General features: G+C 52.1%; 1 protein-coding gene across 5 annotated transcripts in view; it reads right to left on the reverse strand.

Moving 5' to 3' along the window:
• The window catches only part of PAX2 (paired box 2), an 83,586-nt gene extending 63,133 nt beyond the window's left edge, over nt 1-20,453 (reverse strand). For all 5 annotated transcript variants that reach the window (XM_030808388.1, XM_030808392.1, XM_030808385.1 and 2 more), the window contains exons 1-3: nt 20,295-20,453; nt 16,676-16,844; nt 15,694-15,891 (exon numbers count right to left, since the gene is read on the reverse strand). In XM_030808388.1, the coding sequence (XP_030664248.1) occupies nt 15,694-15,891; nt 16,676-16,844; nt 20,295-20,337 (410 nt within the window). In that variant the 5' untranslated portion in view covers nt 20,338-20,453. The remainder of the gene's footprint in view (nt 1-15,693; nt 15,892-16,675; nt 16,845-20,294) is intronic.
• Nucleotides 20,454-23,605: the final 3,152 nt, after the last annotated feature.

The following is a 23,605-nucleotide window of genomic DNA, read 5'->3' on the forward strand; positions in this document are numbered from 1 at the left end:
TCATTGATCATATCAGCATCTTTTTTCCCTAATGTATGTCTCAGAGATTAGGTTAATGGGTGTCTCCTTGGTGATGTGGGTTGAGTAATGATGCTGGATCTGGGTGGTGGTGTATGATTCGGTAATTGCTTTAATTGCCTTCTTGGTGTGGTTGTGGGTGACAGGATCCATCCTTTAGCTTTTTTAGCTTACTCTGGCCTGGTCATTTGCACTGCTGCTTTTCAGAAGGAAGATTCTAGAGATGCAAGACAAATCTCTTCTTGATAACCAAAAATACGATTCTATTCTTCTTGGAAGCAAATGTCCCTGCTCTGCTGAACAGTTACGACTTTACCAAATGAGAACAGGTCTGCCTGATTTGGAGAGTTAAGCCCCTAGACCAAACCTTATGCCAATTGAGAGTCTAGATCCCTGCTGTAGCTAGAGGAGGATGGACGGGAGTAAACTTCCCAATCCCAACGGGAACAGCAACATAAACTCTAGTTCCAAGAATCCCCATTCCACTCTACTCTGTGGCTCTGGCTATTAGCATCTTCTTCCTTCCCAGTATCTCTAGATGATGTGGCTCAGCAGTGGCCTGCACTGAGGAACACACACCATGGAAGAGTACAGAGATACACAGAGGTGTGACCATCTGCTAGGGTGCAGCGTTCCTGTTTTGAGCTTGTAAGAGACTGCAAAATATACAGAGTTCCCCAAGAGATTGCCTGTGCCTGCACTTCCCTTGATCCAAAGTAGATATGAAGTATGGCATAGGGGATAGGCATGTGGGTTTTAGAGCCAGGACTGCATGGGTTCAAATCCTACTTCTGCTACTTAGTCTGTGACCTTGAGCAAGTTATTTAACTTCTCTGTACTCCAGCTACCTCGTCTATAACAATCCTATAAAGCCCTATGGGGTTATTTAGGACGCTTAAATCAATTAATGCATGAAACATGCTTATAACAGTTCCTACTGTAGTAAGCACTTGTTAACCACTATGATGATGATGATGATGATGATAAATATAAAGGCTTTCTGAGTAAAGCAGCCATAAGATTGGCCTGTGTATGTGTATAAACATGTACACATCTGTGCTAGTGTACATAAAATCCTAAGACAAATTAAGAGGTGTATGTGTGTGTGTGTGTTTTAAGCAGAGAAGTGCAAAAATTGCAGCCAGGTAGCACAGGGGCAGAGGGTAGTTCTCTCCCTGCCACCTGGGCAGTGGCAGGGGCTGGGGGTTGACAGAGCTCACCACTGCCTATGCCCACACAGAGGGCAGCATCTGGCCCTGCATCCGGTAATGAATAGGCAGCCCTTGATTTGTTTCATACTACAAGAAAAATGTAAGGATGATTGAGCTTTCAGGATTCTAATTTTGCTCATTAAAAACATTTACCTTCTAATTTGAAAATCAGAACCTGTACCAGCTAATAGGCATAAATGATGAATAATGAAATCTAGGAATTTGAGAACGATGAAAAAGGTATAAAATGTATCAGATAAGTGACTGTTTAAGAATTTGGGTGTGGGTCTTACGGCCATCCATTGAGCTGAACTTGGTCACCTAACTAAGCCAAAGGGGCAGGGAGAAGTTGAGGCAAGAATGGGATTGCACCTCAGTCTTTTTCCACAGAAGTTCCCGTAAGGATGAGAAACACATTGTCATGAGTTTGGGAAACTGGTTTTCATATTTGCTCTTGTCAGGCAAAGAATAAATAGAATTTGCAGTTGTCCAGTTAGTTGGGGCCATTGCATCAAATAGACTAAGCCCAAAGTAATTTTTTCCTGAAATTTTTTTCTTGAAAACTTTTACTCCTTAGTAATGGAAATAACTGCAATGATTGTCAAACTCCCATGCTTCCTTAGAATATCCAGACATGCCAGACAAGAATAGACAGATTTCATTTGAATTTGTTAAGTATTTGCTCACTTCTCCCTTTCCTCTTTCTTCTTCGTCTTATCTCCATTTTCTCTCCTCTCTTCCCCTCCTCTTCCTGTTTACCTCCCTTTCCTCTCCCTGTATGACATTTAAGAATCCGTGGAACCCTTCAAATGCATCAAGTAAGGACTTTTTGCCCACTACCATTTCATTTTATCTTTTAAAAAAACTACAAAATGCAAAGCACCACAACCTACGAAGATGCCATGAAGCCCAGAAAATGCCAACCTTCAATTCCTCAAGCAATAGCAGGCTCATCCAAGAGGAGTGTGCAGTTATACAAAGTACACACACACACACAGCCACAAGGGCTGGGCTCTCAAAGTCGACAAAGGGCAATTATCTGACTAATTCTGCTCAATGGTCAGATTACTGAAGCATAGAGGGTCTTTTTTCCTGGAAATACACTGAGTGGGCCCTCTTCCTAAATCCATCTGGGCTCACGAGGGACCATGATTCTCACTGGCATTCATGATACACAATTCTGTTCACAGAATATCCTTTTGGCTCTTCAAACTTTTTTATTTAAAAATATTTCAGGCCGGGCACGGTGGCTCACGTCTGTAATCCCAGCACTTTGGGAGGCCGAGGCGGGCGGATCACAAGGTCAGGAGATCGAGACCATCCTGGCTAACAGGTGAAACACTGTCTCTACTAAAAATACAAAAAATTAGCTGGGCGTGGTGGCAGGCGCCTGTGGTCCCAGCTACTCGGGAGGCTGAGGCAGGAGAATGGCGTGAACCCGGGAGGCGGAGGTTGCAGTGAGCCGAGATGGTGCCACTGCACTCCAGCCTGGGCGACAGAGCGAGTGAGACTCCGTCTCAAAAAAAAAAAAAAAAAATTTCAATGTTTGTGCATACACAAAGCAGAATGCATAGCATACACACTGAAATAGACACATAACAAGAAATACAGACTTGCTTATTACTACTGCAATAATAATAACTAGCATTTATTGAGCACTTAATACCTGCCAGGTGCAATTCTAAGCAGGTTTATGTGGACTCACTCATTTAACCCTCATGAGAACTTATGAGAGACCTACACAATTATCTCCCACATTTTATGAGTGAAGAAACTGGGGCCCAGAGAGGATATAAGGTGGACCCAGTACCCTGTAGCCAGTGAGTAGGGAAGCCAGCTTCAAACTCTGGCAGTTTCTCCCCAGAGCCTGCTTTCTAACACTATGCCACATAGCTTTATGTGAATTGCCTAGCACATATGCTAAGCACCTACTTGCTTCTGAATGGATGAATGAAAAGATAAATGAAGAAAAAGCCACATGTATTAAGAACCTGACAGTCTCCCTTAAAATGGCAAAGTGGACTCCCTTAGAGAAACCAGGTCTAACAGGCAGCCTAAGCTTATTTGGACAAAGTGATCTGCCCCCCTGGCCAACTTTTGGGTGAAGGAAAACTCTCACCAGCTGTGCTTGTTCCAATACTAACTACTCTAACCACCAGATCTCCACCTGACTTAGAGCCTAGCCCAGCCTCCTTTCAAGCCAGAAATCAAACGCAAACACATCAAAGATGCTTTCTGATGACAATACTTTGTTTCCTGGAATATTTTTCTCTGAAAACAGGTGTTTCCCAATGTGTTGATTCTGTGCCTGGATAAAAAACTGAGAAATTCAATCAATTATGTGGACATTTCTAAATCACCAGATCTTTGGCATCATATCGACAACCTTTATAGATGATTGACTGAAGTTTTGGTTTCCATCCAGATGTTTGGGAGTTGCCACAGTCATTAACCTGTTTGTCAGCAAGTGCTCATGCATTTCCAAGAGGCATAAGTGAACACTAAAAAGGAAAAGAGTAGCCCAGAATAAAACAGAAAAAGGAGGACAGGGGTAGCAGCTATTTGACAAAACCAGTCAAGCAGGCAGTGTTCTGGGAATGGGTTGCTACCTTAGAGATCCATTAGAAGGTGGATCCAGCTCACAAGAGACTCATGTGTTTAAAGACCTTTAAAAACCTCATACAGCTGTATCCTCGACTGCCTACCGAACTGTACCCAATCAGATCCCTGCAAGGAGGAACTGATGGATCAATCCCAGAGTCCAGCATAGACAACAGCTTGCCCATGGTGCGACCAATCCACCCTCTGCATACTGACACTCTCTGGAAGTCTGCGTGCCTGTGCGTTTAGCATCTCTACGTATTGTCAGTCCAAGCTGTGGATTCTGCAAAGCTTGGCATAAAGCCGGTTTGTGACTTTGTACATGTACCCCTATTTGTGATTTAGTGCTCTGTCTTCTATCATTTCTCCTACCTCCATTTCCTTTCCTGTTTGACTTTTTAATGCTATTTACAACTTCCTTATCTAGAGAGCAGCATAGCTATCTTTCAGTGTCTCTAACTGATATACCCAACTAATTTTTCTTGTTCAGGTTTTCTCTCCCCTCGACTTAATTTATGTTTTTAGGAAATGTAGATTGTTCCATTCAGTAGCATTTAGGATTACCACTTTTATCAAGGGATCATGGCACTAAAGGACTCCTTGCAAGGGACATTTGTTTATTCTTATGAGAAACCGGCTCTCCTTATGTGCAGGAAGGCTGCGTGCGTGCAGGCGTGCATGCACAATGTCCTCCTCGGTTTGTGCCTCTATGCTTCACTGCCCCATGTCAATGCCACTTGGCACTGGCAGGAAGAGCCCAGCGAAACCCCAGTATGGAGAGCAGATGACCCTCAAACTGCTGGAGATAAATCCAGGCCCTTGAACCTTCCTGATGGCCACTTAGTTCTTTTTTTTTTCTTTTTTTTTTTTAATAGAGATGAGCCTCACTATGTTGCCCAGTCTGGTCTCAAACTCCTGGGCTCAAGCAATCCTCCTGCTTCAGCCTCTCAGAGTGCTAGGATTACAGGTATGAGCCGCCATGCCGAGCCTGGCAGGGCTGCTTCCTCCAAATTATCTCTCCTATGTACTCCTTCATCTCATAGCTTCAGAGGAGGCTTGTGATATTCACGAGTAAGATTTTGGGGGTCTATACTCCTAGAGATGTGAGTTGGTAGGGAAGGAGGGTGGGAAACCAGAATAATGTCTCCCTATATTCCTGGTAATCTATTGCCTTTTTCTCCTTCTCTTCAATTCTTTCTACATCTTCTCCCCATTTACTAACTCTATTTGACCTTGAACTCTGGCCTCTCCTTTCACACAAGAATCTGTCACAAGGGGGACAGCACCTCCAAAGAAGCAGTCACCTGACCTGACAGGCCTGGAGACCAGTAGCCAGAAGGGCCAGCCCATCACTCCACTCCTGGAAATAAATCCCATTGTATTTGCATTTTAATTTTCCACATAAACAAAGGCCCAGAGTACTCGCTTGGGCAGCATCACTGGACGAATTTAATTAGAAATGAAAAGTTTATAGGGCCCTCTTTAATGCGATTAATGCTCAGTTAACATTTATCACATTCAGATGCTGGAATCGCCTTTTCTAAGCAGCCACTGGCCATGAAATGAATTTCTCTAAACTTTTTTTGTACCCACCCTGGAAGGTCATCTCCTAAGGGAGTCTGCGTGGCCTTCCTGGCTGTCTCCATGGGGCCAGGAGTGACCTGATCCACAGAACCAAGTTCAGAGGAAACGAGGGTGGGGGAAGAAGGAAAGTGTATATGCTGGGTGGGAGGGCGGAGGGTCGAGAGTGCAGGTGAGCACTGTTTCTACGAGGAGCTGAACCCTAACCAGGGCTATACTCTCCGCAGGAGCTAAGTGTTCAGCCCCAAAGATGGGCTAAACGACTTCATAGCCCCTTCCCTAATTAAAAAAAAAAAAAAAGATACCACACCCCACCCCGTACAGTCCATTTCTGTGGCCAAAAACTAGGACTTAGCGAGGCATGTCTGTGTTGATCACATCTGGCTCCCACTTCTCTCTTCCTGTCTTCTGCTGTCTCTCTTCTACCCTCCCCTCGCTCTCATCTGGAGTCTGCTAGGGTTTCCCTTCCAGGACCATTGCAAATGGGTAGGAACTCAAGTCCCAACCCCAGTCCTACCTCCTTCTCTCTGGCTCTCCCAGACTCCAGACAGTCACAGTCGGAAGGCTGCCTGCCCTAGTGTCAGCTCCTCAGAGAAGCAGCGGGGAGTGGGGAACATGAAACCTCCATTGGTCCCTAGAGGAAGGATGGCCTTCCTTATCTTATCAGATTCTCCTCACTCTTTAATTAGAGTCTTCTGAGATTGGCCCCCTAACCCAAACCAGCTAACCCGAGGAACGAGGAGGAGGCGAAAGAAGAAGAAAAGTAAGGGACTAGGGGAAGGGAGAGTGGTATCCACTCTGCAAATGATAAAAGGAGGTGACTATCTTGACCTTTGTCTCTACCTAAATACATGCTCCCTTTGAGGACGTCAGCAGACACACAAGAAACAACTGCTTCCAGTTCTCCTAGGGCAATACTAAACACACCCTCCACCCTGGCCATCACACATGGCTTGGTTCACTCATCCAGCAGAGCAAATGCACACTACTCACAAGCATTCACATCCCCAAACTTGTGCATGTACACAGACCAGATGTGTAGGGACCCTGTGTGTACTTTTCAGAACCCCCGCTCATTGACCCATCGGGATGTCTACTGTCCATTCAACCACGTGCTCTCCAGGGAACATTAATTAACATCCGAAACAGGCAGGCCATCCAAGTGATAACAGGGACTTTCATTCTGGGACCAAACAATCCCTTTAGCCGGAAGCCTTCTGAATAGCAAACCACTAACTCCCAGTTTGACAAGACAGACTCCTTTCGAGAGCTCCCTGGGAGCCAGGGCCATTTAGACAGCTTCCCAGGGCATAGAAGCCAGGCCTAGCTGGATACCACCAGCACACATAGTCTTTCCAAAGCAGAGCCGTGCACAGAGGCTCCCAACACATCACCAGCTTCTCTTGGGACAACACACTAAGGCAGGCACCACTGCTTGCCCTCCAAAATTAGGATCAGAGCTTCTGGACTAACAGGCAGAATGAGTGTCTCCTTCCTGACCACCTCCATGTCCGGCAGGCCAGAAGCTGCCTGCAGACTCCTCATGCCCTTCAGCTTCTATCGCCTGCCTGCCAGGTATGGGCTGGGCAGTTGGGCCCGGCAAAGACCCCCGGGCCAAGAGGGAGCACCAAGACCAGGGAGAGCAGCCCCCAGTGCTCACTCCCATTTGCTCATGCTCAGGGGCCACTTTTGTTCTCCCTTTCTGCCTGCTCCCCTCTCTCCCAGTCCTCTCCAATCCTTCCTCTCTGATTTCTTGACTCTACTGTGCCTGCAGGGTGAACACAGTTCTCCTCCCAGCCTGCTGCCCTGCCTTAGCCCTGCCAGGAGCCACTGGTCCTGTCCCTGGCTTGCTCTGTTCCCAGGTGGCAGCAGAGAGAAATCTGTGGTTCAGGCAGGACTGAGGGCAGGCAGAGGAGGAAGTCCAGAGCAACCCGGCCAAAGGCTCTGGGTGGAGATGGCTCTCAAATCTGGTACCCCCAGCAGGCAGGGGCCTCCCTCCCTCCCTTTTGGCTGCTCTCCTACTCTCCCTCTCCAGCCTGCCAGGGACCAGGCTGGAGCCACTGCTGGCCTGCCTCACAGCCTGCCGAGAGGGGCCACAGCCAGGCCATTGCAGCACTCTCATGAGGTTCCCTCTCAGAAAGGGCTGCATAGCTCCAGCCAGGCCGCTATCCCTCCCATGCCACTTCCTTCGCTCCATACTCTTCTCAGAAACCTGCTTACCTTCCTCTTCCCCTTTCTCCTTCATCACCTCTGGGCCTCTCCTCAGGGCCCATCAGCCTGTACTACCAGCTGCCTGGAGCTCAGGCTTCCTCCCACCACCCCCAAGACCTTGCAGGGCCACCAAAGGCTCCAGCTCGGATGAGCAAATCCAAGCTCCCTTTGCAGGCTCTGCCGTGCCACATCCTGCTCAGCCATGTTCTCCAATCCTGAACAACACTGTCCAGCCCAAGGCAGCACCCTTCCTTCCACCTCTCAGCTTCATCGCTTCCTGCCTCACTCTCCCAGTCCTCATCCTCACTTTCTGCCCCTCCATACCCACACCCCACCTCTCCTCCTCTGGCTATAGGGAGTCATAATCTCTCCTCCACTCCCTTCCCCAGGAGCTTCTGGACCAAGGGACCCGGGAAATGTCCCATCCCCTTCCACCTGCATGGATGTTACTGCCCTGGTCTAAGGCAGAGAGGTAAGTCCATCCAGTCAGGTCAACCAAAGGCTACTGAGTGCTGGCCAATGGACGGAATCAGGCCCAAAGTTGAGTTTTATTTGATCTGCACAGAGTTTTTAAAAATCCGGTCTTCCTGAATCACTGCCTGTAGGCAGGGCCCATGTGCTCCAGCTGTTTGTCCAGTTCTCGCCACTTTTCATCTCATATTCTGGAGCCTCTTCCTGCTGGGGCTGGGGAGTCTTTTATGCTCATGACTCCTAGAGCCATAGTGCGTCTCCATCATTGCTTTTGGCAAACCCCAGTCTGGACTTCTGGGCACTGCTTTCCTTCCCCCAACATCCCTACAACAAACCTGAACTTTTCTAGAATAGAATGGCACCTGACTCGCTCCCCCTGCCCTGCTCTTTCTGTCTCTTTCCTTCTCTCTTGGAAAACACAAAATCTGTTCTCATTACATTATCTCTCAGAAAGCAAAAGAAGGGGCCTCATTTCTCCCACGGTTGTCGCGGATGTGCCATGAGGGGACCCTGGCTCTACAGCCTCGCCTGTCTACCTCTTTCCTGCACACTTCCTCTCTTACCTGAGAGTTCCCAGCCTAAAAGAGGCTGCTCCCTCTCCTGCAGGACCAGATCATTCTTCTTTAGCTTCCCATACCCTCAACAGCTCCCCTGTGCCCAGCCCTCTACAGGAGACCCGAGGCTGCCTCTGCCATCATGCCTCATCTACACCCCAAGTCTTCTGCAGTGGCCAGCTCTGCATTTCTCACAAACAGTAAGCCTCTTCCTATGCCCCTCGCACCTGGGTTATTGAGGAAAGACTTGCAGGCTGGCCCTGGGGTGAGCTCTGCCCACCATTGTGTCCCAGTGCTGCTGCCATGCCTCCCACTGTGGGACCACAGCTTTGGAGGAAGGATTGTGTTGGGAAGAGCGTCTTCTTGGCTGCTTATGCAATTGGTCCCTAACTAATCCTGCCAATGGGGCTTGGACCCAAGTATCAAAGTAAGGATGGACAGCTGGTCACACAGCTCTTCATCACAAAGGTGGCATCATCGTAGCAAAGCCCCTCTTATCTGGGGTTAACTGGACTACAGGGTGTTACAATGCAAATAACTGAAGGAAAATGTGGCTCCAATTTGCCTAGATTATGAAATGAGGAATCTTCAGCCTAGCCTTATTGCTGCTGCCACCTCGTCCAATGGCCCAATGACTACTCGCCAATTGATCTGATGGCCCAAGTACAAGGTGTCCAGCCTTGCCTGTGACTGCAGGTCATGTCCTTTGAGGCTTTCTCCCTTTTCTCCTCTTGGCCTCAGAGCATTTTCACCTCAAAGCAGACATAGGTGGGCATCCACAGACACACACAAATCCACACACACAGAAGATATCAACTTCTACACTGCAAACCATCATGAATATATTCAAGCCATGCCTTGCTAGCCCCAAAACAAATAGCCTGTTCCACAAGAGAAAACCATCTCAACCTAGTAGTTCAGTGGTAGATAGAAAAACCAAACGTGATTTAATTTTTCAGCTGTCTAATATTTCACTTGCTATTTGGGCATCGGTTGTGAGACTCTATTTCCCAGTTCTCAGTTTCAGGAGCCCTTTCCCCTTCTCTAGACTCACCTGCATGGCTGGGGAGCTGCACTGGGGATAGCTGCACCTGAAGCTGCTTCCCCTGCAAGAATCTGAGCTCTGGACATCTGGCCTGGAGGGGCGAGGGAAGTGTGAGAAGAAACAGCAGGGATGCAGAGAATTGGCAGGTCGGATGAGCATTCTTTTAAAGGACAGGAAGTGAAAAAGAAATTCTCTTCAGTGTACAGATGCTCCTTAACTTACAATAGGGTAATGGCTCGATAAGTTGAAAATATTGTAAGTTGAAAATGCATTGAATACATCTAATCTATGGAACATCATAGGTCAGCCTAGCCTACCTTAAACATGCTCAAAACATTTACAGATGGCCAAAGTCATCTAACACAAAGACTATTTTATACCAAAGTGTTGGATATCTCATGCAATTTATTGAATACTGTACTGAAAGTGAGAAACAGAATGGTTGTTTGGGTACTTGAAGTATAATTTCTACTGGATGCATGTCACCTTTACACCATTGTTTTCCTCTTAATACAGAAACTCCAATTCCAGGTAGACACAAGGAGGGGGTGAAGATAGACTTGAGTATTAAGAGGCAACCCGCGGAGTAGCTATTGTTGGACACCTAAGAAGCTGGGAGCGGACGATGGGGCTCCTTCATCAGTCCTGCTAAGAAGACTGGGAAGCAGGACCCCTATCCCATGTGGGCTCATAGGAACTCCCTTTTCAGAGGGGTTTTAGGGGGTGTGGAGTGTGATTAATCTTCCACACCAGTTACTACTATTGTTCCTCTTTCTGTAGAAGCTGTAACATTCTAATCCACAAGCCCATGCCATCATGCATAGTCACACTATCCCCTGTGCACCAGAACAAGCCCATTTCCCAAATGCTCTCCAAAACACATGTTTCCTACCACCTCAACTTCCAACTTTGCCTCTCATTCCCTGGGTCTATTTTGCACAATACTCCCCATCTAATACCAACATGCATGTGAAGCTATTGCTCTCCCCTGCCACATCCCCACCCACTCCCTAATCTCCCCTACTCCAGGCACCCCTGTTTCCCTTCTCTAGGGGCTGCTCCTGTTTGGCCCCATCTCCACTTGGCTAATTCCCCCTGTGGCCCCTCTATTGAACTGTTGTGCTGTCCATTTCCCTGTGACAAGGGCTCTGGTTACAGAGTTATTGATTGGTTTTCATGCAGACAGATGGGCCCTTCCCGGGCTCCCATCGAAATCTCTGGCTGTATGGGCTGATTGTTGCCTCTCAGGGTGTAGGATTGCACTGGAGACCACCCTCCACGCAGCCTCCTTTGCCTGGGCCATGAACGGTAATAAATGGAGGCAGCCTGAGCGATAATAAAAGCAATTGAGTAGGTTACCTGTGCAGACACAAGATTTATGCCTCTTCATATTTGATGTGATTGTTTTATTGAGTTCTCAGAACAGTTGGGACACTATTTATTTATTTATTTTGGGTTTTCCCTCTCTTTTCTTCTTTGCATCACCTTCTGAAATGCACCTGGAGCTGTTGTCAGGCCCAACGCCTCCCGTCTGCCTCTTCTCGAGAGTCGCCAGCTGAGGTAGGAAGGCAGGGCAAGCAGCCATTGCTCTCACCAGAAACCCCTTTTGTAGCCTGAACACCCACAGAACCAGCCAACAGGGAGACATTCAGACCAACAGGACTGAGGGCCAGGAAGCCCAGGCTAAAACAACTACAAAAACAAAAAGGGGCTTTTCAGGAGGACAACTCCAGCTCATTTTAAGGAATGAGAATTTCAATCATCATGCCTGTTTCAAATGTTATTCCGATGATGGGCAACGTCACAGTAGGGGACTGTCTCTGGGAAAGGACAGGTGAGTGAGGCCTCTGTGACAGAAATTGGTGCATTGGTCTGCTATTTGTGGGCTCAATCTGCTAGGCTCAGGCCACAGAAGGCGAGTTCCCTGTCCTTGTTTCTCCCATTCCTCTGTGGATAGAAGTCTTTTTCTGAACTCTCCAACTTGTCCTGTCTCTTTGCCACAAGACCAACAGCCCTGAACACCAAACAGCTGCAAAGGTTTGGAGATGTGGTAGGCAGTACCGCCCCTCTGGCCAAGCTTCATGCCAAGCCAGGTCCAAGAGTTGAATAGGCAATGTTCTGGAGCCTGAGTTTCAGAAAGGGAGAAACAGTCCCTAGCCCAGAACATATCTTCAACATTCCCTGGGCTAGGATGAATAGCTCCCAGCTTATTTGGAAAGGTCTTTGAACGAACAACTGGTAGACCATTGTCATCCCACTTCCTGACCCAAGGGGAACAATGACCTGAGAATGACTCAAAGACCTGAGAATGACAGAAGAGGGACACCCAAATGACATAGGATGGAATTCCTTAACACAGCCCTGGGTTGCCACTGCTAGGAGAATGAATGTACTCACCTAGAGCCTAACAGGCTAAGAGAGAGTGTGGATAGTGGGACATCCATGAGAAGTTGATTCTGGCAGGGTCCACTCCAAAGATCTAGGGGCAGAGAGTGCCCTGACTCCAAAGAGTGTTAGGCAAGCTAAAAAAGTTAGAAGGTGACACCCTTATTGTCAGCTCTTCCCAAAAGAGCACCCTCAGGGGATTGTCAGTAACCCCAGACTCTACTTGGGGTCTGTGCCTGTTCTTTCAAAGGAGCTGTATTCTCTGCCCAGAGTAACAGCCAAACCAGAAGACTTTGGCATATAATCAGGAAAATCCCTCCTGCTTAGACAATTGCTCAGCGATGTAACTAGGTGACTTTTTCCTTTTTCAGTAGCATGGATCTTCCTCCACCTCTCCCCTCTTCAGGCCATTTTCCACACCAGGTTTCAATCTAAAGTCCCCTGTTTATAAACACCTGCTCTTTACAGCAGCGGTGTACAAACCAAAAGCTGGCAACTCCATGCTCAGCCATTGGTAACCCAATGTTTAGCAAGATTCAGATAAATTCCACATGCTAAGGAGCCCAGTCAAGCCTTGAGATTTTTCACAGTGGTCTGTGGGAGTGGGGAGGCCTTCCTGACCCAGTCCTCTGGTTCAGAGAGGCATTTCTGAGGATTTGCTAGTGCAGAATACAGGCTGGATGGCCACGCCTTTATTGCAACAGAATCAGAGAATGCCAAAACCATTTTTAAAGAGTGAAAAAAGCAATTTAGTTTATAACCATAACAGCATATTTCAAGTGTGGCGACAGCATCTGTTTTGGGGAGGAGAAGACGAAAAACCATTGGCTCAGGTGGGTGAGCATGTGTGGACTTCTTTTCTTGCCAACCACCAGCTCAGGCACAACCTTACTCATAACTGTTATGAAGTACCTAACACAAGTGGGCAGGTCATTACCAACAAAGCTCTAAACTCGAGAACCACCCATTCCCCAGTGCACCACACTTTCTGCACACAGGAAAATCTCCAGGCTCTTCCTACAGTAAGTGAAAATTCCCAAAACTGATAAAAGGCAAAGTTTCTGATATAACCAGCACTAGCAGAAACATCCTGTTTTTATCAGGCTTTTGGGTGAAACAATACATCTCAGATAAACCTTCCCTCTTCAGAGCAAAAAGCACCTACAGGGATGAAGATGAGATCATGGTTCCCCAGGTGGATTTCTCCAGCCCCAATTCAGCAGCACACTGGGAAGCCCCCAGAATTCTTTCCAAAATATGAACCGTGAGAGGATTCTGGCCAAAAGCAAAATTTGGAATAGTTTCCTGCTCCTTGTAGACAAAGCCAGCCATGAAGCCTAACTGCAGACCCAGGGTGGGCTGCCCGTGTTGTTGGTGGCTTATCTGTTCCTCTCCTACTCCCTCTCCATCTCCAGCAACACCTGCCCACAGATGGCTATTTCTCCACACCCAGAGGAAGCCTGTGTGCCCCTCAGGTGATAGGGCTCTGTGCTGGGCAGGTTCTGCAGCTGTCACAGCTGTCAAGCTGAGGCTACTCTTTCCCCACCCTCACCTCACTTGTGGCTCACTTGTCTACTTTGTCCTAATTCTGGTGGGTGCACCTCAAGACCTCTGGAGCTTGATCCTAGGGTTACCTGGCCCTTGCTCTCCATGGCTTTTCAGGATAGAAGCATTTCCAAACTTATGCCTAAGCCAGCTTCCAAAATCATCTCAGCCAATGAGGGGTGCATGTTGTCAGGGGAGGGGCACGGGGTGTCGGACGGGGCCACCACAACTGACTTGTTGCACCACTCCTCTATCCCATTCAAGAGAAACAAATTACCTAAATCCTACATGACTCAGGTTTCTCCAAAGGCTTGAAAATTCTATTACTGACAACAAGTATTTCTCTTAAATGTTCTGCAGAAGACCACTACTCAGTCCCAGCAACACTGCACACAGCAGGGCCACTCTTGGCCCTTGGCTGTTCTTCTCTTGAGATCTCAGTTCCAACTCACTCCCAGGACCAGCAGTCAGCCAAGAGACTGAGTCTCTACATGGCTCATAAAACAGTGCTTTGTCCCCTTCCCCTCCCGAAGTGCCACTCTTGCCTCAGCCCAAAGCTGCCCCAGCCTCCTCTCCTGGCTTTTAAAGCAAAGGGCTTATTCCTCTCCCAAACCACCCAGCGTCTTTCTCCAGCTCCTTTGGAAGGTATCTGAATGTCAAATCGCTATGCTTTCAATACCTGGCTGAGCCAGGCTGAGGGAGCTGGAGGGTTTTCGGAGGGTGTATAATTAGCTGATCAGTATTATGTTACCCTGTTCATAACTGAATAACCATTTTAATACAGATGGCACACACTGGGATAATTTCTGGGGTCGCCTCGCAGTACATTACAGCACGAGTGTGGCAGAGGGAATCTTCTTTAGCCAAGGTACATTCTACCAGCTAATTTTACCTGCTGTTTTCAGGATGATTTGGGATAATTCCATATAATTTGTAAAATATTTTAAAAATCCTTGATATGTGATGCCAATTTCAGAATAAGGCACCATGTGAATTATTAGTTGTCCGATAATGAGCTTATGAAGAATGCAAAAAATAACAAAGGTATGAGCTGCTTAGCCCTCTTTTCATTTTGGGGTGTCTTAAAATGGGGGGCCAAGGCTGGTGTGTGACTTGTGCAGGGACTCTGTGAACAACTGTCAGTTTGTACAGTTCTGTGATCTTGAAACCAGCCTGGGTTCCTGAGCCCAGTGCTGCTTGTATGTTCTGTAGGTACCACAGATAGGCATATTGGCACACCGGCTAGGGTGGGCATGCATGGAGTGTGCACATGTGTTCTCCCTGAGAGCACACTGGAGGGGTTTGCAGACCAGGAGACCTAAATATCCTGTATGTCAAGCTGACTCAGCCCTGTGTTGTCCTCACGTGTGTGAGCCTGTCATCAGTGCAAAGACTTCAGCCTAGAGACAGGCACCTTAGGTAGTTGAGGGTATCACCCAAGGTTCAGTCTCAAAGTCTGGAGTTCTCCCTTCCTGCTTGGCACTCCCTCCTTGTCCAGCTCCTCTACTCCCTGCCAGTTGCTGGCTGGTGGTTGGCATTTGTTCTGCAAGCCCGGATCCCAGTGCTTACAGGCCAGAAATTTGTGTGGAGCTGGCTAGCAAGACCAGACTCCTGGGAGGTGAGCTTTGTGGGAGCTGGCAGGGAGGGTGAGGGAGCCAGGACAAGCGGCTGCCCCTGGGGAAGGAGCAGCCTTTAGAAAGGGCAGTCTGTTTGGAGGGATGAATAGACACTGGTCATTTTAAAGGCTCTGGCTGCAGGCTGTGATTGTCTCTAGATCCCAAGGCTGGATGCTCGTAATCTCGGAGTCTTAATTACCACAAACACTTGGATTCATTTCCAGGACGCCGGCGGGAGAAGCCTGGCAGGGAATACCCAGCCCTGAACTGCAGACAGCCCTGTCTGTCTGTCTCTCTGCCTCACAGGTTCCCTTTCTCTGATGGAAGGATTTGGGGCTGGGAGCAGGGAGAAAGGGCAGAGGCTGGACAAAGAGCAGAGACTGGGCGTGGGACACCCCTGCAGGCAGGAGCCAGGAGCTGGAGTCCAGCCCTGAAAACCCGGGTGGCTTGCTCACCTGTTGATGGAAGAGACGCTGGGCACTGTGTCATTGTCACAGATGCCCTCAGCCAGGAGCCGGTCTCGGATCTCCCAGGCGAACATAGTCGGGTTCTGTCGTTTGTATTCAGCAATCTTGTCCACCACTTTGGGCGTCGCCACTTTGGGCTTGGAGCCACCGATCACACCCGGCTTGATGCTGCCGGTCTCGTAGTACCTGCGCCGGGAAAGCCGGCGGGTCAGCCAGAAGCGGACGGTGGCATGGCAGGGGGGCTGCAGGTTCCAGAGCTGCTGAGCCACTCTCCCGCCCGGCCCGCCGAGGCAGCAGAGTGGAGGGAAAAGGCCCAGTGTGGCTGAGCTGACTTCCTGAGGGTGCTTGGCTAGGACGAGGAGTGCCGCGGAGTAGGAGGACAAGGGGTACCACCCCTCCGGGGAGACGGCCACACCAGGGGCTGGGTGCGCACCAGCCCAAATAGGCACCGGTGGGAGTGAAAGCCCAGCCTTTCATTTGGGAAGAGCAAAAGGAACAGCGCTGCAAAGTCTCCGGGAGGCCAGGGTTGAGGCACCACCTCGGGCCCTTTCCTACTGGGCACAGAGCATCTATGGGAACAGGACCCTCCTTCTGCCTCCCAAATGCTGCTGCTTCTCCTCTCGGGGACCCATTTTCACTCCCACCCCATTCCTCTAATGTCCCCCACCCCATATCTGCCTTAACTCCATTAGGAAAGTCATCCTTCCCTTTCTGAAGCCAGAAACGGGCTGCCTTCTCACCAGGGACCAAGGGCAGGGCAGGCACTGGGTGACACTGCTCCACCCTCGCTCCTGGGTCTTCGGCCACCATCTGAACACTCTTTCCAAAAGGAGCACCTCTCCAGACCCCTTTGGGGAGCTCCCTCTCCGGCTTGGCGTGCTGGACTTTTAGCCACCTCTTCCAGCTGGAGACCCAGGGCTGGCCGGGGAGGTAGGCAAGATGTCTCCCGGGACAGCTGCGAAGCCCTCACCTGCCCAGGATTTTGCTGACACAGCCGTGGCTGACCCGCAGCTGCCGGGAGATGTCACAGGGCCGCACACCCTGGTGGGCCAGCTCCACGATGCGCTGCCTCACCACGTCGGGTAGGGGCCGGCCGTTCACAAACACCCCCCCGAGCTGGTTCACACCCCCGTGCCCTGCTGGGGAGAGACAAGAAAAAAACACAACACCCCACACACAGCAGGGACCGGCCATTAGTCAGGGTCCGCGGCCCGGGACCGGCGAAGGAAGCAGGCAGGGCGGAAGGGCATGTTCCCGAACTTGAGAAGAAAGGTGGTGGACCCCCACGACCACGCGGAGGAGTGGGGACTGGAAGCACGGACGCTGGGCTGAAGACTGGGGGCTGGGCGAGAGGGCGACTCAGGCCGTGCGATGCAAGGTAGAAAGCGAAGAGGGGACTGGAGAGAAACCAGATGACAGAAAAGAGGGGAGAGGGGAGAAAATGCCAAAGGGGAATTCATGCCAGCAGAAAGGGCGTAAGAAAGCGAGGAGAAGGAAGGGCCTGGCAGAGGACTGGACTAGTGCGAAGCAGCATCCCGCCTGCGCCGCAGGCAACCAGGGAGCTGTCCGCGCGTGAGGGGCTTGGAGGCGGACGATTTGGGGGCGTCGGGGCTCGGCTGTTTATCCGAGCTCCTAGCACAGAGAGGGGATAAGTGCCTGACACATACACACCCCTTTGCTCTCTGCCTCTTCTCTAAAAAGTATTAAATTGTAATCGGAATTTTTCTACCTCTTTCCTGTGTTTGGTTTTGATGGGAAGTTTTTCTAATGTTATTTATCTGTAGGGGGACCGTATCTCTCTTTCACCTCCTTAGTATCTGAAGTGGAGCAAGGAAGGCGGATGAAGCAGGGGCCCGGGGTCTGCTGCGCTCAGAGACAGGGAGGCAGCGGAAAGCGGCTCCAGGCAGCAGGCGGAGAATGCCGGCTGCTTGGGCTCGCCTGCCTGCCGCGCCGCGCAGAGCCTGGTTGGGGCCCACCGTCTCGCCCAGGTGGCACGGCATAGGCCGCGCCGGCGAGTTAATAACTCTCGGGGCGCCCTGTGTAGCCGATCCAAACCCGGCTCGCGTCCCTTTGACCCCTCAGACCTCGGCAGCTCCCCCAGGAAACCGAGCGGCTCGGGCGTTTGCTCTTTCGACCAAGAGAAGGGCACGGGGTTTCCAACCCGGCTCCAGCGCGGGCTCCCGATCTCGGAGCCGAGGCGGCCACTGGGTGCCAGGCCTGAGGGTGCTTCCTCGTGCCCCATTCTCCCTGGCCTACAGCAGTCTAGAAATCCTGCACCCAGAGCGATCAACCCGCAGCGCAGTTACTGGGCAATCCAAGCGCAGAGACTTCTAGCGGCCGAGTCGGGTCGGCCCGGACTGGCAACCTGCAGCCCCTGCCCCGCTAGCCTCACGCGAGTTTCGGAGAAAGCGGGGACATCTGTGCCCCCCTCATTTCTCTCCTGTCCCTTTCTCGGGGGGTACCTAGAGCAAGCTCGGGTGAAACCCTGGGGAAAGACCTCTGATCGGGTTGCTGGGAGAGACTGACACCTCTTTTTTTACCCCCTTGCCCACCCCGTTAATCTCCCTATCTCTAGCCCCACTCCTCACCCTCCCCTCCCTCCGAACCCCGACCATCAATAATTTAGGCCCCGGGAGAACTCGCGTTACCGGTATGAAAAGGCGGCAGCTGCGGGCAGATTAAAGATGAATAATTCAGCCTCCCCGGGCTCAGGGCCCAGCCCCTCAGCCCCAATCTAAGGGGTGGGGATAGGAAGGGGACACGGCGGGAGTCCAGGGCTAGGGGACTGCAGCGAGCCGGCGCTGAGTCGGGCCTGGAATGCGCCACTGCCGCCGGCACCGACTCGGGCTGCGGTGTCTCACCCACCAGTCCACCGGCCCGCGGGCCCGCGCTGCGGCTCTCTCCCTCCGACTTCTGCTTGGCCGTGCAGAAACCTTTGGGTTTCAAAGTGGCTGCCCGCGGGCAGCCAGGACTCGGCGGAACCCCGGCGGAATCCGCAAAAAAGGAGAACGAGAGCTGTGGCAGCGGGCCGCGAGGCAGGCTGGCTGGGCGAAGACGGCGTGTGGACCCGGTTCCACTCCTCCGGAAAAGGACCGAGGCTTTCCGGCCCGCTCGCCGAGACCCGCGGAGGCCTGATGCCCTCGGCGCGGCTTTCCTGCGCTTGGAAATTACTTAGGAAAATATATTTTAACCCAGGAGTATTTTTAACCCCCCACCCCCAACCGCCCGCAACGCTAAATACAGGCTTAGCGAAAAACACAGCTGTCCCTCCTCGGCTCTGTTGTCCTAAACACAGGTCCAAGCCAGGTCTAAAGTTTCCTTGTGAAAAGTTACAAATTATCCTTAATTATTAATCTGCAGATAGGGAGTTTTCTATTTGGAATTTTATCTTTTAAAAAAAGCCTACAAAAAAATCTCAGAATAGTTTTTCAAGCTAAAGACATGGCATAAATTAAATTCAAATTTTATTAAAATAATCCCCTCTTCTCTCTATTTTTTTTCTCCTCTTCTCCCTTTTCTTCTGCAACATCATTTCAACTTTCTTTCTTTTATTTCCTTTCCCGTGTTTGGATTTCTCTTTTCCTTTCTTCTCAGCTTTGGCATTTGCTTTCCTTTTGTTCTTTCCCCCTCATTTTTTGCTCTTTGCTGACCCCCTGGCCAGGTTGCTGGCTGCCTGATCCTCAGTAGGGAGTCGGGAGTCTAGGCAAGGAGCCTCCAGAGCTGAGAGCAGAGCTGCACTCTGCCGGGGGCCCACCTGGAAGGCTGCGCTGCTGGCTCTCTCCCTGACTTCGATTTCTTCTCGGAACCCCTCTTTGTTTTTAGAGCATCCCCCAGGCAGAGGCAGGGAAAGATGACCATCGTGTCTTGACAACCTGGGATTCCCAACGTGAAGGGAAGGGGAAGACAAGGGAAGGGGGGTGGGAAAGAAAGGAAGAGGAAGAAAATATTTCAAACCAGCCAACAAGAAGCCTATGCTGGGCTGGAAGGGCCTGGAGATGCTGAGAGATGAGGGTCAGAAGGGGGCACCCCACCCCCACACTCTTCTGCCCAATTGTCCTGACACTGAGGCTGAACATTCTTGGAGTCTCCTGGACCCCACGACTCTTAAGTTTGAGAAAGATAAAGATATGGGGAGACAGGAGAGGGAGGCAAACAGAGGAAGAGAGGAAGAGAGAAAAGACAGAGAAAACAACAAAACAACACCCTGAAAACTGCCTGCTAATTTGCCCCCCAGCCCAGGGCAAGAGGCTCACTAGGGAGAGGGTGGCTGGAATCAGGGCTCCGAGGCCGTGGATCCCATGACCTAAGAAGGAGCGGATGGAAAGAGCAAAGGCAGGTGATAGGCACCAGGGAATGTAGGAAGGCAGGCAGACAGAGAGGTAAGTATGGGTGACAGAAGGCAGGAGAGAAGCTGGAGGCATTAGAAACACCGGGCGAGGGAAAGAGAAAGAACGAAAAGAGGGACCAGGAGAAGCCAGGGAGGCCTCCAAGATGGGACCTGAGCGCGAGGGGCCGGGGCCACGCTGGGACTGGACAGGGTTGGGACGGAGAGCCCCGAGCCGGGACAGGAGCCGGGCGCCGGTACTCACGGTGCATCGCGGAGAAGGGGTCTGCTTTGCAGTGCATATCCATGGGGAGGCAGAGGAGCGGGAGCAGCGCGGCCGCCGCCGCCGTGTCGCCTCGCAAACTCAACTTCAGGACTTGAGGAGAAAAGGGAGGGACGGTGGGGGAGGGAGGATGAGTGAATGCCCGGCTGCTGCGGGGCGCGCGGGGGCTCCTCCGGGTTGGCCGGAGCTTGCAACCGCAGTAGCCGCAACTTGCCACTGTCGGGGCTCGGGGCTGGGCGGTCAGCAGAGTGGACCCGGGGCGGTGGGCCGGGCCGGGGTGTACTGGGGGTGCATGGCTCGCGCGGCAGCTGCAGCCAGGGCTGAAGCCGGGCTGGGGAGGCGACTCGCTCAGCTGCCCTGGAACCTGGTCATCCGAGAGGCAGTGGTCGGAGAGCGCGCGGGGCGGGGGCGGCCAGAGGGCGCCGGGAGGGGAGCCGGGCCTCTCCAAGTGCTGGCGAGTTGGCGAAGTTGGCAGAGAAGTAGCAATCCCGAGGATGTCCGAGCTGGCGCCTGCGGGAGGGGAGGGCGCGGGCCGGGCCCCCGCCCCCGGAAAAGGCAGGCGCACGCCGCCGCGGCCAAAGGGCCGGAGAGAGGGAGGGAGCCGAGCGGCGCTGGCCGCGCTGGGCTGGCCCCAGGTGGGTTGCGGCTGCTAGAAGACTCGGCCGGAGACTGGAGCCTCGGCTCCTGGTGTGTGTCTCTCTAAAAGCTGCAAAGCCCCCTCCAGACCCCCTCCCCCTCCCCGCGCCGGGAGATGGATGACTTGTCAGACAAAGGCAATAGATTCCACCACTCTGTGATTCGCCAGCGCCGGAGCCCCGAGCTTCGGCGAGGAGGGCCCCGCGCCTGTCACTCCGGTGCCGGCAAGGGGAGGGCAGGGGAGGGGGAAATGGGAGGGAAGGAGGGAGGGAGGGAGCAGCCGGCGAAGGAAGAAGGAGGGAGGGGAGCGGACCGGGGGAGGGGGAATGGGAGCCCGGGATTAAAACTACACTGAGAAACGAAACTCGCCGATAAGATAAACGTTAGATAAGGATAAAGAGCGGCCAGTCTAATGAATATTCAGGTAACGACAGAGGGCCTCGTAGCGCGCTGCGCTCTGAAGCCGGGCTCTCAGTTCTAACTCTCCCAGCTCTGCCATCCACTGGCCAGTGCCCTCCTGGGCCGCGCGGCCCCGGGCCCAGTGCGCATCCCTAGCCCCAACCCCACCACCCTCGGCTCTGAGTTCCCTTCCGTTCCTTCCCGGCTCTTCCTTCCTCTCTTTCTGGTCCTTCCCTTTGGCCTTTCCCTCCCGAGGTACCTTCCCACCCACGCACCCCCCACTTCTCATTCCACGGAAAAGTGTCCAGCAGTTTGTCTTGTCCCCTCCCGTTCCACGCGACTGCGCGCAAGGCCTCCCCAGTCCCCTTGCCCACCGGGTCTGGGCAGTCCAGAACGCTTGGTTAAGAATCGAGCTGAAGACCTCCGGCGAGTACCCACCTGTCTCGGTGGGACCCAGCGGATGGCGGGAGAGCCGGGGGACTTGGTATCTGAACCCTCGGGTGACTGGGAAGGGGGGCAGGGGAGGGAGACAGTGCGGAGCTGCAAGCTGCAGGTCGCTGGCGGCAGAGGATGTGAGAGACGAGGCTGGCTCTCCCCGGCTGGGGAGAAGAGGAGGCTGCGGACACGGCTGAGCTCCGCCCGCTGCTAGCTCGGTGGATCCGGGGCGAACGCAGGAGGCGCAACGCACGGGGACGTCCCCACTCCTGCCGGAGCCTCCGCAGCTCTCTCTGGCACTCGCTCCCTTGCTCACTGGGGACCGCTCGCACGCACCAGGCAAAAGAAGCCCTTTGTCTCCTAACTGGTTAAGTACAGAATATCCGGGATATCTTTATGAAATATTTTCCCTCGTCTCATAAATCATCTTGGCACTTCAGCTGATGTTTTAACTCTCTCTCCCTCCTTCGCTCCCTCCCCCCGCTTCCCTGGGTCTGCGAAAGGGCGGCTCGGCGAAGCCTGCGCAGCGCTCTGGCAGCCCGGATCCGAGGTTTCTCCAGCCGCTGTCTGCAGCTCCGGGCGCCCCGCGGAAGCGCGGCGGACTCGCCCTCCCCTCCCTCTGGCCGGGAGCCTGGGCGGCAGATAGCATGGGGAGAGATGCACCTGCCTGACTCAGCCTGACTACTACTACTGGGCGTCTTGTACCCGGGTTTTCGGGGTGCCCTTATTCCTCAGGAGGAGCTCAGGCCAGGCTCAGCGGGACGGGGTTCTGAGCCTCTCACTCCTGTGGGGCCTGGGTCCGCTGGGATCCTGGCATTTGCCCTCCCTCCTGTATCCTCCAGAGCCCAATAAGCTTAATCCACCTGCGAGGCAAAGTCTGGGAGGAAAACACTCCTCCCCGCCTGCCCCTCCCAGCCCCTACCCCACTTCCCTTGGGTGGCTAGGCAGGTTGGTTCTCTTGGGCTAGAGGTTGAAGGCGCAGGGCCCAGCCCCTAAGGTCAGTCTCTTCCTCTCGAGGCCTGCAGATGGCGCTCCCGGGTTTGCTTTGGCCTCACAACCCCACGAACACGCACTAACTTCGTGTTGGGAGCGAAGAAGGAAAACAGTTCGGGCAGCCGAAAAGTAACAGCTCCCAGGCCAGAGTGCAAGGGATCTCAGGTGATATTAGCTAGCACAGCCTTGGCTTTCCCCTCTGGGGAGTAATTAACCCAGAACTGGGGTGAAAGGAACGTTGAGAAAGGGTCCTTATTTAGAGGAGCTCAGAACTAAAGTAGTCTTTGCCCCAGGTCTCTCCAAGTTGGTCATCCAGGAATTTGTCTCGGGGCATGTGAACTATTGGAGGAACAAAGCTGTGAGTAGAACCCCCCCTTCCACACAGACACAGATTTTTCTAGAACCAGCCAGACATGTTCCTATGTTACAAGTACCATGAAATGTGGGTGCCCACAACAAGCATTTTCACATGTTGGGCGAGAAGGATTTTCCATTTTGTAGAGAAGGGGACTTAATGCACCAACTGTGCTGGAAGTTGTCCTCACACACCTGTCCTTCACATGCACCTTCTGAGGAGTGAAGACCCTTCTGATAGTCCCATTCCCAGGTAGCCCCTGAGAGTCCCCCCCTGCTACTAGGATCCTCCCCCCAGCACTGCACTAGCTGGACACTCACTCTTCCGCCAGGCCGGCTCCTGGCCGCTTCCCCATTAGCTCCAGCCCATTCCTGGGTCTAGAGAGTCAAAGAGTAATGCTCCCTAGTGATTAGGAACCCCTTTTCTCCAAAGCTCTGCCTTCTCCTAGGGCTCCAGGATGAAGGGCTGGCCTTCA

This window comes from Nomascus leucogenys, chromosome 3 (genome assembly GCF_006542625.1).
Source record: "Nomascus leucogenys isolate Asia chromosome 3, Asia_NLE_v1, whole genome shotgun sequence".
Taxonomy (NCBI): Eukaryota; Metazoa; Chordata; class Mammalia; order Primates; family Hylobatidae; genus Nomascus; species Nomascus leucogenys.